Source organism: Quercus suber, unplaced genomic scaffold (genome assembly GCF_002906115.3).
Source record: "Quercus suber isolate HL8 unplaced genomic scaffold, Cork oak 2.0 scaffold_91, whole genome shotgun sequence".
Taxonomy (NCBI): Eukaryota; Viridiplantae; Streptophyta; class Magnoliopsida; order Fagales; family Fagaceae; genus Quercus; species Quercus suber.
The window spans coordinates 747,032-764,320 of NW_027069556.1; the positions used below are offsets into that span (position 1 = coordinate 747,032).

Below are 17,289 nucleotides of genomic sequence, written 5' to 3' on the forward strand. Positions count from 1 at the left end.
AAATTCATACCATATTCTTCCTCTTTCTTCAATAAAGTTGACGAGTCACCAAATTCTTATTAAAAAAAAATGTAGCCAAATTTTGAAAAGAAAAATTTATAAATTATAATCCTCGTTCCTGAAATTTGGTATAGATTAAGTTTAGTCCCTCAAATTCAAAAGGTTTAGATTTAGTTCCTAGATTTTCTGTTTTTGAAAAAATAAATGCAATTTGGTCCCTCAATCTATTTGTCTGTCTACATAACTAACGGTATGTAAAACCAAAATAGAATTTTTACCACAAATTTTAGGAACCAAAATTATAATTATCATTTAAAAATAAATAAATAGAAGAAGAAGAAGAAGAAGAGGAAGAAGAAGCTGAAAAAGGACACTAATGTATGAGATATCAAACAAAGACTAGAAGTTCAACATGTCCATATTTATGACGATAGCTTCCGCTTTGTTAATACAGTTATGGGCTGAAGTGCTACAACCCTTTTCCTTTGATAATTCAATTGTTACAACAAGTGAGGAGGTTTAAACCTTCGTTCTCCTCATAAATAAGACTAAGCAATATTATTGAACTACAAGGCTCTTGGTGATGAAGCACCACAACTTACCTATATTTAAGCAGTTCCACAAACCTTCCACTGCTCAAATTCGGCAATGCTCAACAAAAAAGAACTGGCATTTTGATGTCCACCACCTCCGAATTCCTGAGAAGAATTTGCAAATCACATTTACCTCTTCAGTTACAATTACCATATATACCCTTGTTAAGGGGGTAGAAAACTGATTCTTTCAGAAAAATATGTAAATGAACCTGTGAGATGGGTGTTGTGTCTTCACTGTCCGCACTCCTAAGGCTTATTTTCAGCAACTGGTCATTTTCAAGCTCAGGGACTCTGTATACAACAGCTCCAATGCCCCTAAGAGAATGCAAAATGCATAATTTATAAATAAGCATATAGAGGATGGCTTCAGCTTCTGTGTGTGTGCGCACACGCACACAGCAGAGGGCATCCAAATAAATAAATAAATTAGGTGCTCAACCTTTGCCCCATGGCATACACAATTGATTCATACTCTGTCACAGCCCTAGTCAAGGTAGTCAAAGGCGTTAGGCGCTAGCCCGAGTGAAGCAAGGCGCTAAATATTAAATATAGATTTTTTTAACTTATATAGAGCTTAAATCATATATATTAATGCACTGAAAATTATAATCAAGCCTCTCTTACTTTGTTCCTAATGCATAGGAATTAGTCTATAAAACCAGTTTTTGTATTGAATCCAATAGAGCCCAAAAAGAGAAGAAGAGAGAGTATAGGAATAAAAATAAAAAGAGGAGAGTTGCTATTAGAGACTAGAGGGGGGGGGGAAAAACTGACAGAGGGGAGCTAAGAGGAAAGAAAAGAACAGAGAGAGCTGCTCTGAGTAATAAAAGAGCAGAAAAAAAGAAGAAAGACAAAAACAAAAAAGGAAAGAGAGAAAAGAGGGCCGGAGAATGAGAAGTAATAGTAAAAAAGAGGTTTTTTTTGAAATTAAAATTACATGTAGGAAATAGAAATAAAATAATGTTATAAAATTTGAAAGTAGAAATAAAACTGCCTTGGCTGAACTTTGGGCTCTAAGGGATGGGTTGATCATTGCTAAGGAGATGGGAATTCAGCAGCTGATTATTGAACTTGATGCTTTGAGTGTTGTGATGCTTTTGAATAATTGTAATGAAAATTTATTGATGGAACCTCTCTTGACCGATTGCAGGAACCTGTTGAAGGAATTTCCAGGAAAGCTTGTGACCCATGTTTTTCGGGAAGCAAACCAATGCGCTGATGCCTTAGCTAAAATGGGCGCGCAATCTTTGTATAGTTTTCATGTTTTTTGTAATCCGCCGCCTGTAGTGGAAGGTTTGTTGGCTGCAGATAAAGCCAACACGTTTTGTACTAGACTGGTTATTTCCTAGTTTTTATGTTATATCTTGATTGACCGGAAAAAAAAAAAAAAAAACTTGTTGAGGTAGGGTACTGTTGGGCAACTGCTGTAGTGGCTAGAAAGTTCACGTACTTATATATTATTTTAATATTTATTTGTAGTGGCTGGAAAGTTCATGTACTTATATATTATTTTATTATTTATTTGTGGTTCTCAAAAGCTGAAGTCTGAAACATAAGTGGTTGCCAACTCAAACCCCACTAATGGTACTAAAAGACAAAATTGAGTTATAAATTTAAAAAAAAAAAAACCCAGTCATCTTTCTCAAAAAAAAAAGGTCCTCCGCACCTTGCTCCTCGAAAAAAAAAAAAAGGTCCTCTGCACCGGAAGAAAACAAAACTGACGGAAAGAAAACAGAGGCGACAGAGGCTCTCGCCTAACGCCTGGAAAAACGGTTCAAGGCGAGCGACTAGTCGACAGAGGCGCTCGCCTCACTAAAGGTGCCTCACCTCAGTGACTTGAGGCGCTTTTACGCCGCCTCGCCTTGCCTGAGCGCCTAGGCGCTCGCCTAAAACGCCTTTGACTACACTGGTGCCCCTAGTTGACTAGAGAGAGGGAGAGAGAGAGAGAATGATTCCTACCCACACACACACCCCTAGTTGATTACTTACATACACATAAATACAAAAAGGCTAGTAAGCACAAAAACACCTCACCCACACACACAAACACGCGCGCATTTAGTACACAACCAATATTAGTTCACAAAACGTTAATTTCATAATTCAGAGGTTCATTGTTTAACAAAAATTAGAAGAATCACACACACCACCAAACCAGAAAGTTCACTCACTCTCCCTCAACAGCTCACTTGAGTGAACCTTCTTTCTCAACACTTCGCTCAAGAGAAATAGGTTTGCACAAGCAAACCTCCACATCAAATAAATTATTAGGGTTAAATGATTTCCATTTGCCACGTCATCCTTTTCCATCCAACAATGGATGGGGTGTGTGTGTGTGTGTGCGTGTGTGTGAGACCATAAGGACTAAAATGAAACATTTTAAAGAACTTTTTGAAATATGGGGCAAAGGTTAAGGACCAAATGTGGAATTTAACCTAGAAAGTTATAAAAAATTTTAAATTTTTTTTTTTAAATTAAAAAAAAAAAAAAAAAGGGGAAATTCAAAACAACAAAAAAACACCAAAATTGCCTCTTGTGACAATTTAAATCCTGACTTGATTTTTTCCATTTTAAGCCTGATATTTATAAAACTATGACAATCCAAACACTCTCCATACTAACAAAGAACCTATTCTTGGCAGTCATTACTTCAATTCCTCCTCTCAAATATCATTCACTTTTTCTTATTTATGTCTGAAATTTCTCTTTTTACTAGTATTGTCCCCTCTCTCTACTGTGTTTCACGCTCTCTCCCTCCCTTAGTGTTTCTCCTCTAATGTCAAGAAGAAGAAAACCAGTAACAGAAAAATAGTGTCACTTGGGTATAATAGGCACCAATCAAATTTTCCTCCCACCAAGTAGGTAGTTTCACTAATGGTTTTTAAAAGACATGGACAAAGAAGTTCTCATGGTATATAAAGCCTACAACTTAATATGGAAAAATATAAAACGTAGGGTTTAATTTGTCAAAAGGGGCGAACTCAAGGGTTTTTTTTTTTTTTTTTTTTTTCTTTAAGGGGGGAAGGGGGGGGGGGTAACTTCCCCTATTTTAAATAAACAATCAAAAAAGCTTATCAGGACAGAAGCCAACTTAATGCAAATGAAAGTGATCTTCATCAAGTACACGATATTCAAGTTGAATTCTAGGAGGGCAGGAAATGAAAATAAATTACACCCAAAACATGGTAATTTGTATGTCCAAATCAAATTCTTTTTTTAGCAATGTGTTATTACAGAGAATGATCAGTTGCCAGACGTGAAAGCCCATAGCACCTTGAATATAACAGAAGCAGAATGGACACATTCGAAAATGAAGATGATAGGATGGACCTAACATGTTTCCATGATTATGGCACCTCAAAGTTGAAAACAACGCAATGGAGCTTGGTTGTCAATATCAACCTCATTCTGAGTCTAAACAGAAGGAATTTTGATCAATGGTACTACATAAATGAAATTGGAAATGGACTAAGTTCAAAAAATTTATATGTAATGTTGCAACAAATTAACATCTAAATATAGCCAAGGCATCAACTTTCAAGTAAGCATAAGCAAGATATGGATCTGCACTATCCAAATGAACTTCAAACTGAAGGTGTGAATGAGTGATTGTTGAATAACACATAATACGGACTAAGTGCAATTTAATGGATTGAGAATGAACTCCTTTAATCTCCTTCGAGCTAAACTGGGTCTTCATTGGCTTGTATGCAATTTGAAAATAGTACTAGGCCAGAACCAACAGGAAAAACTGCTGATTCTCTCTACCGGTTGGGCTTGTCACTTAAAAACCAATATTTAGTATTTAACAATCATTTACTGGTAAAAAAATGCATACATCAACACTGAAAGTCCAAAACCGACATTGCCTCCTCAACTTACTCTCCAATAGAAATTTTCTACAAGACCAATAGCTTTGATATACAGTTGCCCGTGATTAAAATTTGACAAAGAAATTTGTAACATGGATTCCATTTACTGATTTTATAATTCCAACAGAAATTAATAATATGGTGAAATACAGGACATGTTTATTCTTGGCGATGCCAAAGGTGATTCAAGAATTAGTACAAGTGCCATGTGCCAACATTCTTATCCTCCAACACTTTAAAACTTGAGGCCGAGTTTTCTCAAACTAGAGGAGAATGATGCAGGAAGCACAAAACATTATTATTTTAATTTTGTTTTATTTAATTTTAGAAGCCAATTGGATTTCATTTTAAGTCTTATTAGTTAATTAAGTTGTTAGTAGATTATTTAATATCCTAGAGTAAAGTTTATTTTTGTAATTCAATAATTAGGATATCCTAATTGAATCAAAATTAGGATTTTCCTATATCAGTTAGAGCTAGGGTTTACTCATAGTAATCTACGAAAGCATGCTATTCTATTCCAATGGAGACAAGTATGATTGATTAATAAATATTTGTTGGAATTTTCCCCATAATCTGGTGCTAACTCTAGAAAACCCAGGTGCTAACTCCTAATTTTTAATTTTTTCTTCAATTTTAATTTTGCATCAAGTTTTGGTTTGTCCTACATCAAAATTACCATTGGGGATATTTTATACTAGAAAGTACACATAACTTAAATTCTGAATAAATCCTATGGTGTCAACTTACATGACAAGCAAGATACCATTTTTACACACTACCATGCACATTGTTGAATCTTTCAGAATCTCATGCAATCAGCAATTGACTATCAAGTGGATAAAGAACAAAATGATGGGATTAGAATTAATAAGAATTTTAATTCAATCAACTTAGATCTCCATTGTTTGGATAACTATATGTAGAATTAAGAAACTCAAGTATTATAGTAATTACAATGATGATAATAATGGTAGTTGTAACAGCTTCGTTAAAAAATGTGGTGGTATGGTGTTGTGGTAGAAGTGTTGGGGCGATGGTAATGGTGTGGTGAAGGTAGCAGCAGTGGTAACTGGTTATCAGGTTATGGCAAGTTGTGGTAAGGATGATGGCAGTGGCAACAGTTATGGAAATATGAAGAGTAATAGTTGAATCGTATGAAAATGGTAGTGCTGGTAGAATTAGTAATTGACAACTTTACCCATGGAATTTGAGCTTGGGATTTGGATGCTAAGAAATTCCAAGTTCAAAATTCCATATGATTTTCGAAACAACTTTCTTGTTAATCCAAACAAGGAAAGTAAACATTAGAATTCTCAGATAAAATTTTTGAGTAAATTCTCACCTCTGACACCTCAAAACCCTTATCTAAACAAAACATAAAAGATATGGACAGATCTTTTGCCTTATATCACCAAGTAATATCTGCAGTTATATACCATTCCTTGACTAGAAAGAATCCCTTTGGACTCCTTTTAATCTTGATACAATCAGTGATTGAGTGTAAGTCATCACGTTAGTGAAAGAACTTTTGAAAAAGGTCATTCATTCTCCTTCAGATAGATAACAAAGTTTCTACCTCAAAACTCTTTATCTAGTTCTATTATTTAATCTCCCAAGTATTTTCATTTGAATGTCAAATTTTCTCTTCTTCTCTAAGATTTTTTATTTGGCTAACATTTTAGGAAGAATCTTGAGCCAGCTGAAAGCCATACATGAAAGCTCACCCTCAAAAAGGACTATATGGGGAGAGGGGGGGGGGAGGGGGGATAAGAAAGAGAAATAATTTTTTTTGGATAAGTAATAAGAGTAATATTATTGATAAAAGAGAGAGAGAAAAGAATACAAGGTGTTCATGATGATGAACACAAAAAAAAAAAAAAAAAAAAAAAAAAAAAAAAAGGTAATCAGGATACTATTCTAAGAGAAAGCAGAAACTCTATAGCAAAACAATATGAGAAACCCCAACACCAAGACCAATCAAAAAGAGTTCATTGGCACAAATCTTTTAACTGAACCAACAATTTCTCAGTACCCTCAAACGAGCGACGATTCCATTCCCATCCAAACGATCCATATCAAACAACCTGAAACTAAATGCCAAATATAATAAATTATGTATCCCAAGAAAATGTCTCCAACAAAATAACAAACTCTTCACCAAGCTTGCATAACCCATTGAATCCCAAAAACCTGAAGAATATGCACCCATGAATAATGAGCTACAGGGCAATGAAGAAGGAGATGATCCATAGATTCCCCATCACAACAACACATATAACACCAATTTGCCAACAAACAACCACTAATCATGAGATTATCCAAAGTAAAAATCTGGCAATGAGCTGCCATCCACAAAAATAACACCACCCTTTTAAGAACCTTTACTTTCCAAACACCTTTCCAAGGGAAGGTAGAGTTGGGAAAATCCCGAATCAAATTGTAAAAGGATCGGGTATCAAACTTACCATTGCCATTAAGGCACCAAAGTAGACTGTCTATAACCCGCACCCCTAGGAATCCGAGCTTGGGTAAATTCAAGGAAAGAGAAAACTGCTTCTAGTTCCCAATCATGAAAATCTCTATAAAATCTCAAGTTCCAAACTTTATCATCTCCAACCTCCTCTGGATGGCCCTAAAGCATGTGTGGGTCTACCATTTATATCAGAAATTTTAACTGTAGCATCTCCATGAATCACATTTTGTCCCAAAACAACTCAATACCTCCTGGCTTTTCAAAATTCCTTAACTTCAACTAATTACCATAATGAAGCACGATTTTCCCATTCCGACCACCACCAGCTGATGGATCAAAACCACCAGCATTAGCAGAAGTCACCCCTTGTAACAGCAGTGGTTTTCAACTGGCATAATTCTTTCCAAAACAAGGACCACCCAGAACGGTTAGAGCTTGCAGGTATAATAACACAACCTCGACGAGCTCCACCATGATAAAGAACTATTTCCACAAAGAGACCAGCCTTATTCGATCTACCACAAAATTCCAACAACTTGTTGTTTTCTCTGGGTCACTTACAAAGGATATCCTTCCCTGGACGCAATCACGAATATCAGCAAAGCAAGAAAGAATCTAATACATGCCTTTATGCCCTACCCAAATGGAACTTTTAACATTCCTGCGAATCTCATGGATAGCATATAAATCAGACCGCCCATCATCAAAAAAAAAAAAAAAAAGAAGAGAGAGAGAGAGAGAGAGAGAGAGAGAGAGAGAGATTTTGCATCAATACGAAAAGAACCTTTATTGCTCCCTTGACTAGCAGAAAAAATTTTAGGCAAGGTATTGTGTGGGGATAATTTGATGGAATATGGTGTGGGTAAAGGGTTAGCAGATAGGGGTGTAGGTTTAGGCACTGAAGGAAGGTTAGGCACAGAAGGTGGTTTGTAAAGGAATTTTAGGAAAAGACTGAAATAGAGGAGGTGAGAGTGAGGTAGTCGATATTGAAGTGGGGGGACAAAAATGGGGGTATGGGAGAAAGCCAAAAGGTGGTGGGAACTGTGGTGGGAACAAGAAAGGGAAAGGAGAAGGTGTAGGAACATGTGAGGATGGTAGAAAGGGAAAGAAAGATGGAAGTGGCAGCGGCTGGGGGTGAGGGTGAGGGTGAGGGTGAGGGTGGGTTGAGGGAGGCAGCGCAGTGCTCATTGGCTTATTTTCTACCATCTTTCCATGCTATAGGTTGCTTCGAGTAAACCTTTCATTTGTAAAGCTGCTTCAGGACAGTACTAACCATTAAAACTCAAGGTTTCATACACATTTAATTAACTGTCAGTGGAAAGATATCTTGGACAATAAAAACACATGCAATACATTGTCACATCATATAACGAGTCACCCACATTGCTTCCATGTCATCCTACATGGCCACGGAATCACTGATCTTCTGCCCATGGTGGAAAGTTGTTATTAGAATAACCAACACATGATCCACAGTTCAAGAATCTTGGGTAATTCATGGAACCTTAGAGCCAACTTAGACAACAGAGAAAAAGAAAATAGTCTACTTTTGATAGAAAGAGAGCTTTTGCAGAGAACAGAAATGGGCTCTGTACTGTAGGTTACTGGTGGTTAAAGCTGTCCCCTTTCAATGCCAAATAAGATGTGTATACTAGAGGGGCAGTTTCTCTCATCTTATGAGTGGGTTGGGCACACTAATGGGTGCCCTAGTTGAGCTGGACCCTACCAGAAGTTAACACTTAATATTTTTTAAAATGGAGTACTTTCTTTTGACAACTATCCCATCTTAAATGCAACATTTCAAAAGCTTCCAATGCTTGACCTTCTACATTTAGGAAAATTCCCCACCCAAGGATCCTTTTGTGACCTTCCACTGCATGGAAAATGTAGGGATTTCAAGAAAGGAATGCCTACAGATTTTAGAAAGAATTCCCATTTAATCATACTGAAGTGATTTCCAGGAAAAAAAAAAAAAAAAAAGATGCGTGCATTCCACAGCACAAAGTTGTGTAATCTGCAAAGAGAGACTTCTAGTATGTATTTTTCAGGCTGCAAGTGTTCTTGAGTTTAATCATGTTCCTTTTGTATATACTATAACTAAGTGCTTCAGAATCATAAGCCCTTTAAGCTAATGAATAAATTTCTATGTAGCTTATATTATAAATATTATAGCTACTAGCAAAAGGAAAGTCCACCCCAATTGAATCAGTAATCGGAAAGACGACTCTACCTCCTATGTGAAATTTAGATTGATTCCAACCTTTATAATTGCTCAATACATCATGTATTCATGGAAAGAATAGTGTTACTGATCCACTTAGAATTTTCCACACTCCAAATTGTGTTTGTGTGTTCTTGCAAAAGTATAAACACAAGAAGTAGACTGGCAAAAGATAAACACTGAGGGTTAACTTGCTGCTCAATCAAAATTTTCGTAAAGCTTTGAATAATTTTCAGGAGAACTACATAGACAAAAAAAAAAAATTATAAATCCTTTTGGAACTATCCATATCATTTGAGTCACCAAGTTTCTTTATTCATGCATCAGTCTCACAGTAGTTATTCTTGCTATTAACTATTGGCATGGCACATTTCTTTCAAGCTTATGCACAAAAGCTAGAAATGAAGAATAAAAAATTGCAGAGAACAAAATGAAAATGAAAGAAAGCATTTATGACAAACCTCAAATTTTGATTACGACTTTTGGTAGCCAATTGGTGCCCTAATTCACTCCTCAACTCTGAAATGGAGTCTGCATCAACAGCCTACAAATTGGTGGGCAAGATTAGTAATTCAAATTCAATTTCTCCATTTTTTTTTTCTTTTAATAAGGAAACATAGAAAATAATATGAGTGAGCATAACAGAAAGTAAGAGAGAGAAAATTAATTTGCATACAAGGCATTGTCCAAAACGTCCAGCTGCAAGGGCAATTTGATAAGAGTGGTTGAGAGCATCATCTATTAATGTCTGCTTGTGTGATAAGCTCAACATGCCTTGAGTAATCACAGACTCCACATCCAAGCCAAGTAACTGCCAAAGATTCATTTTTTTTATTTAAAGAAGAAATTGATGAGGTATAGAATAGTTTGTAGCAGTAGTAGTAGGAGTAGGAGGGTTACCTGTTGAAACAAGGTGGGGTTTAAGCGAACATCATATTCGATACTCAAATCTTTCAAACCACTGTTAAAAGCTTTGCTATTGAGAAGCCTCCACCTCCAAAGATCTCCATCTTCAATGTAATCGAACAGTGGCCTAACACGCTCATATACACCCAAATGACCATCATCATATTTTTTATTATTATTAATAAGCTTATCCTTAAAATAATCAAAAGCAATGGTGGCCCCACTCCTCTCCATGTCTATCACCTTACTCACATTGTCAGGAGGAAGAAGTGAAGTTTCGGATAGCGCAGTTTTGTGATGGTCCAAGATGACTACTCTGTCAACTATGGTGGAGAGTTGTTGGACAAATCCGGAGGGACCCACGAAATCAAGGAGGTAGAGATCACCGATTTCATATTCATGGAGAGGAAGGTTTTGAGGTTTGATGGGATTGTAGACAGTGTTGGGAAAGAAGAGAGCAGGGAGCGATGTGGCGGAGAAGTAAAGGTGAGCCGCCAATGCAGCGAAGGCGCCGTCTGGACAAGGATAGTGATACAGTATTGCTGATACCTTTACCTTTTTCTTCATCTTCCTATTCTCATTCATACTACCAACACCCACTCCATTTAGGTTTTTTCGACTATTTCCCGACCCAACCTCTAACCACCATCCTTCACTGCCACTACGATACTTCCACCTGATCCAGTTTGAAATTTTCAGATCCCATAATAATAATAATAATCCCAAGGCATAAATGCGATTTTAATCTTATATTTTGCATCTTTTTTATTTTGGTTCTTATGTATTAATTTCACTATTTTTAGTTCTTAAATTAATTAACGTGTTTTTTATCAAAAAAAATTAACGCGTTCCATTTTACTCCTTACTATTATTCACTTAACAAAAATTTCTGATATAGCAAACGGAGTTCATTATTAACACATTAAATGCTAACGTGATCAATAAAATAATATTAAAAATTATCACGTCAACATAAAATAATAATTAAAAAAAAAAAAAAAACGTTACCATCCACATCAACCTTTGATTTTTAAAAATTAATTTATCAATTTTAACAAAATAAAAAATGAAAAAAAAAATTAGAACCCAAAATAGACATGAATTCAGATCTAGTTTCATCTTAAACATAAACAAGAAAGAACACAGCCCTAGAAAATTCAATCACAATAACACAAACTCAAAAAAAAAAAAATTACCGACAAGAACATGATACTAACATAAACTTTTCATGCATTTTCTTATACTTAGAACCAAACACAAATTACCAGCAAAAATATCCCCAATAACTTTACTGAAAAAAGGAAAAAAATTTCTCAGTCCTTAAAATTCCCCTCTCACGTCTCTACCTCTCCATAGAAAAACACTTAAATTTCCAGCCAAAAATACTCATGAAAAATTATAGAAAAGCCACAAAAAAAAAAAAAAAAAAAAAAAAAAAAAAATCTAGAAAAAAATCCTAGACAAATCTCCAAAAATATCTTTGTAAACTCATCAAATAACCCAAAAAATCAAACCAAAACCTCAACAAAATATTCTCAAAATTTCACTACAAATCCAGCAACAACAAAACAGCAAGCACAACCTAAATGAACAAGGGGTTGCTCGCCATGGTCGATCTTCCACCACAAGGTCCGATCTTCCACCGCCACCACAAGGTCCGAAGATATCATTGGGAAGAGCAAAAAGGCCGAGTTCACTGCCAATCTGCTTCAATTCACCGCCAATCTTAGCCCCTCTCTCTTTAAACCCAAATCCAAACCACCGCCGACCTCAGCCCCTCTTTCTCTAAACCCAGATCAAAGCCATATCCCAAAAACTACAACCTGAACTTAAAGAGAAAAAGAAATGAGAGAAAGAAAAGCAGGGAGAGCGGAGTTTGAGTGTTTGACCCGAAAGAGAGAGATAGGAAAATGAAAATGAGTTTGAGTTTTGTGTTTATTGTTGATGTTGTGTTTGGTTGACAAGAAAATTTAAGAAAAATTGAGATAGTTACTACAAGTTTTTTTCTTAATCTTTAAAATTGAAAAGAAAAAAGGGCTCTTCATTTTTTTTAATTTAAATTAGAATTGCAAAATTAAAATTTATTTGTGTTTAAAATTTTAAATTAAAATGCTAAAGTGGCATATTTTAAATACTAAATAATTTTTTAATATTATTTTATTGGCCACGTCAGCATTTAATGTGCCAACAGTGGACTCCATTTGCTACATCAGCAATTTCTATTGAGTAACGGTAAGGACCAAAATATAACACGTTAATTGATTTAGAGATTAAAAGTGATAAAAATGAAAATATAGGGACCAAAATAGAAAATATGCAAATTGTAGGGACTAAAAGTGTATTTACGCCTAATCCTAATCATAAAATCATCTATCTAAAATTAGTTCTACTAATTTTGCTTACAACTCGTCACATAGTAAGTTCTGATCGGCCACGTGGTAAGTTGTGATCGGTAAAAATGTCTCCACGTCATCACACTTTTACCAATCACAACTCGTCATATGTCGAGTTGTGGAATACAGTTATGTCAATAAGCAAGACTTAGGTACAGTACTTAGGTGTTGCTCTTTAGGTTCCACCTAAACTACTATACCTAAGTTTTGTCCTATGCCAATTCATATGTGCACAACTCTAATTCTACCGCACCCTTTTCTTTTTCCCTTAGGTACAAACAGGATTGAGATCCCATGCAATACCCTATGCAATAGCACAAATCTCAACCTTCCATCTAATCTAATGGCTCATTCTTTTGACACTTCACCAATCCAAGCTAGCAATCTGTGTGCTCACTTTTGTTTTCATTTCAACTTCCTAAATTTGAATTTCACTAAAACTCTCTCTCCTTTCTCTCTCACTTCAACCAGGTTCTCTCCCTTACTCTCCCTAACGCACCATTTTCTAAACCTCCATGCTTGGTCTCTGCCTCTCCCTCAACCCTTTCTACCTCTCCCTCAACCCCATCGTCATTGCTTCAAGCCTACCCGACTCAGACTCATCAGCAAAAACAAAGAAAAAACAATAACTCACCATCTGAGATCCCAACCCCCAAACACTTGCACCCTTTTTTAGACTCGGATCAGAGAGAGTAAGGGTTAGGGTTTAGAGAGAATCGAGTGTAGAGAGAGAAGTTGATGCTTTTTAGACCCAAATCAGAGAAAGTAAGGGTTCGGGTTTAGAGGGAATTGGGTAAGAGAGAAGTGGATGCTTTTTCAAGTTTGATCTATGGAGCGAAATGAGATTGAAAGATAGAGAAAGAGTGTTTGGTCAAAGGAGAGAAGAAGCCACCATTAGAGGTGGTGGTTGTGATGAGCCAACCTTGCTGATTTGGTTTAAAGACTTGGGCTTGTTTCAGAGTGAGACCACCACCTGGTAGGTTTTCCTTTATTTATATTTTTTTTATTAATTATTTTTAATAAACTCTATTTTGGTTGCTAGGAAATGAAGGAAAGTAAATAATGGTGTCACAATTTTGTTGATTGATTGCTTGGTGTTGAATTTAATTCTATTTTCTCTTATTTTTTTATGTTTTTGGTTTTTAGCTTAGGAAGTGAAATCAAGTCTTATATTCCCTGCATTTTTGTCAATTGTTTAAAAATGCTTAAATCCTTGTAATTTGTATTCAATGGGCTTATTATTAGGTTCCTAATTATGAAAGTTTGAACCTTTATGAGCTATTTGACCAAAAATTGAACGTTCAATACACTGAAAGGCTTTCACGGAAAAATTTTGACAGCATATATTTCCATTTGGAGGTAATTACATAATATTGACTTTAAAGACTTCTTGTAGATGTGTTGTTAAAAAGGCATGCTTTTATTGTGTTGAATGATTCATATCAAGCAACACTCTTTAGATATAGAAGTGAAAGGCCACAATCTGAATGACCCCTTGTGATTAAACCAATTAATTACTTAGCCAAGTTATTAATTAATCAATTTATCATGCAACTGCGTGGAAGTACAAACAAATTACCAAAAACTAAATATGCAGCAGAAATTAAAAGACACGGTAATTTGTTTACGAACGGGGAAAAATCTCGCAGCAAAAATCCCACCGGGTGATTTTCAGGTCACTACTCCTGAAACTCCACTATTATCAAATCAAGTGGTTACAAGTAAAGGAATTCCAAGTACCTTACCAACCTACAGTTGAACCCTTACCCCAATACCCAATTGGACTTGATCTGTAGTGACAATTTCCACCTTTGATACACGGCTTCCAAGTACGTGACTAACCAATGCGCGGATCCCAGTACACGACTTCAAAACACCAACTTAAGGAAGAGAGGTTGGCCGCAAAGTTCTTCAGTTCATCCTACATGATGAAGATCAAGAAGATGCTTGGTCACAAAACCCTTTGGTGCAAATACACAGCAACTTCTTCAGAGAAGATGAAATAGGTTAAAAACTTCGTCTTTGATCACAATTTGCTTGAACAGAGATTGGTCAATGCTTTTGCAACTTGTATACAACTTGACGGCTGTTAAAACAATCCTTTTATATGTTTAGGGTTTGGAGAAAAGAAGGCCCAAAAGCATATTCACGGATCTCAAGAAAATCAGATCAAAAAATCTGAAATTATAAATCTCGACAGATAGCAGGTGTCGAGGTAGCTATCGAGTAGGTGTCGAGATTTAATGAATTTGCACTTCAGCTTACTTTTTCTTGGACAGACTTGATGACTTCAACATTTGACCTTGAAACCTTATTTCTTGAAGTATTAAAAACACCTAGAACTACCCAATTACAAGTAGAGTGCATTTTGTCAAAGAATTTAGCCAATTTACATAAATAAGTGACATATGTTCTTAGCAAGTGAAAACACATATGTCTTAACAAGAAGAAACTAAATGGATAGCACAGATGATCAAATTCTTAATTATACAAAATTTACTTTTACAAATTTTCAATTGTCTTGGCATCCCTAGAATCTGCTACAGATGCAAATCATTAGTCATGAAGTTTGTTATTTATAATTTCTATATTGAAATTGGTTCTTTAATCTTAGTATTTTTGGATTTAATTTGTAGTCACTTTGGTTACATGCTTTTTTAATAACGTGCATTACTTCCATAACTCAACTGAAAACCATAACAGCTCATTGTTGTGCTTTGGGTATTGCTAAATATGTTGTGATTGAATTTCTATTTGATGGTGAGCCTGTGTGTGTCCTTAGTGTAAATGTGTATTATGGTTATAGCTTTTGTTTGGATTTGAAACCAATGAATGGTGATTGGATGGGCTTTTCATGTATTAGTGTAAAAAAAAAAAAAAATTTGCAATGGGTGAGTGTATTAATCTTCTTCTTGTTTTTTCCCCTCTACTTTGATTTTTGTTATTGCCTTGCTTGTTGTTGTTACCTCTTAAGCAATTTTAGGAGGGTTTTTTTTTTTTTTTTGACATAAACGGGAAATTCTATTGCTTGGTCATGAGCAATACTAAAAATCCTTATGACATTTTTCTTTTTTGTCCTAATTTTGCTTAAGTGCATGTTATTTTCCTAAATATGGATTGACCATGCACTATGCAACAATGTATTATTCTGGTAGGATAACATGTTTGGCCTGTTGTAGTTCATTTTATACATACAATCTATGGCTCTTGACAGATGAACTTGTGAGGAATTTTTTTGTTGTCTTGAATTGTTATTAATCATATTTTATAAGTTCAGCTCAAATTTTTGGTAATGAATTACATATTTTTATATGTTTGTTAGTGCATGCCCAAAATATTCTGGGTTCTTGGTTCAAAATCATCTTCCAAAATTTGGTGATCTTATTTTTCTTTTATTAAAATGTTAAGTTGTAGAACTGAAAGAGTAATTAAATTAAACTGAAAGAAAAAAAATGGTTTGATGTTGTTTGTGTCGTGCTAAATTGCACTGAGTTGTAGAACTTGTGTTCTTTTTTGTATGGTAATGAATCATTGACAACTTGTGTTCTTTTTTCTATAGTAATGAATTTATCAATGTTTCATATGATAAAAAAAGTATGTTCTTTACTGCTATGGTAAAAGTCTGACTAGTAAGTTCAAATTATTAACTGTAATGATTGTAACAAAAAAGAATAGAAATAAAATTCCATGGTTACTGTACTAATTGAAAAAAAAAAAAAAAAAAATTTTTTTTTTTTTTTTTTTGGAGAAATTGTTCATGAAATTTTAGATGTAAAGAACATGACCCATATCTATTTTGGTTGGGATCATAATCAAGATGTGACTATTTTGGCTTTCTTAAAACACTGTAATCATATTTATATTGTGAAGCTAATTTAGCTAGGCTATAAAGCCTTTTTATTTTGGGTTTTTTTTTCATTTGGTTGTGGATAAAAATTGCAATGAAATTTTGTTGTTTACAACAAGTGACAAATGAATCTGGTGGCCCTACTACTAAGCATAAATGGTCTTTTCTTCTTGTTATTACTAGATGGTATAAGGACCATAATTATTAGCTTGTCTTCGAGAAGGAATTATTAGCTTTTATGTGCTCTGGTTGTGCCTTTTATATAAGAATTTTATCCATAAACTTTCTCAGGAATTTATCAATTTACAGTACTGTAGATCAGATAGGAATTATAAGCAACAGTTTCTCCATAGTAATTTAACTAGTGTCTTTTGTAGAATTGTGGAACAAACAAGGTTATGTTTTTTTTGCAAATTGTATGATTAACGTTGCTTATCCTAGTGAACAATGCCCCCTTCCCCCTCCCAAAAAAAGAAAAAGAAAAAGAAAAGAAAAGAAAAGAAAACTAATCCAATTCATTGCAATGTGCATTTTTTTTAAAGCAAATTCAACACAATATAACCAATTTCTCTAACTCTAATTATATAGCAGCACGACAAAAGTTTAATTACAAATATAAGGACCACAATTAACCAAGGAAAAAGTGAATGTAATGGATAATGAATTAGATGCATATCTATAGTTATCAAAGTGTCACACTGATTTATAACGAGCAGAAAATTCAGAATTTAATCTACAATACAACATAACAGTTTGAGTCTAATAACATATCATTCCCCCAAGAACAATTCCAGTTAAAACAGCAGCCTCAAGTAAAAGCATGTAAAAAAATTGGTTATCCTTCCCCAAAACGAGTTCTCTTTAAGGCGCTTCTAGAGTCAAGCTCGTATATCGGTAAATGTGATAAAGCGTAAAAATATTAATCACTTGCATTTAAAAAATGAACAAGATTTTCGTACATAACATTGCATCTAAAAA

The 17,289-nt window shown here is 34.8% G+C and overlaps 1 protein-coding gene across 2 annotated transcripts; it reads right to left on the reverse strand.

Moving 5' to 3' along the window:
- Positions 1-361: 361 nt before the first annotated feature.
- Positions 362-10,806, reverse strand: LOC112010580 (uncharacterized). 2 transcript variants are annotated; one of them, XM_024042926.2, is made up of 5 exons: positions 10,066-10,801; positions 9,842-9,976; positions 9,627-9,709; positions 806-911; positions 362-698 (listed from the first exon to the last, which is right to left on the reverse strand). In XM_024042926.2, the coding sequence occupies exons 1-5, from the start codon at positions 10,654-10,656 to the stop codon at positions 609-611; spliced, it is 1,005 nt and encodes a 334-aa protein (XP_023898694.1). In that variant the 5' UTR covers positions 10,657-10,801; the 3' UTR covers positions 362-608. The 2 variants fall into 2 exon arrangements, with proteins under 2 accessions (XP_023898694.1, XP_065630443.1); XM_065774371.1 differs by lacking the exons at positions 362-698; positions 806-911 and adding an exon at positions 3,674-4,010 and having other exon boundaries at positions 10,066-10,806.
- Positions 10,807-17,289: the final 6,483 nt, after the last annotated feature.

Bases quoted from the DNA above. Each gene is read 5' to 3' on its own strand.
- LOC112010580 (XM_024042926.2), bottom strand. From the start codon at position 10,656: ATGAATGAGAATAGGAAGATGAAGAAAAAGGTAAAGGTATCAGCAATA. The intron at 9,710-9,841 runs GTATGCAAATTA...ACCAATTTGTAG, and splicing joins GACGTTTTGGACAATGCCTT to GCTGTTGATGCAGACTCCAT. The intron at 912-9,626 runs GTTTGTCATAAA...GCATTCTCTTAG, and splicing joins AGTCGTAATCAAAATTTGAG to GGGCATTGGAGCTGTTGTAT.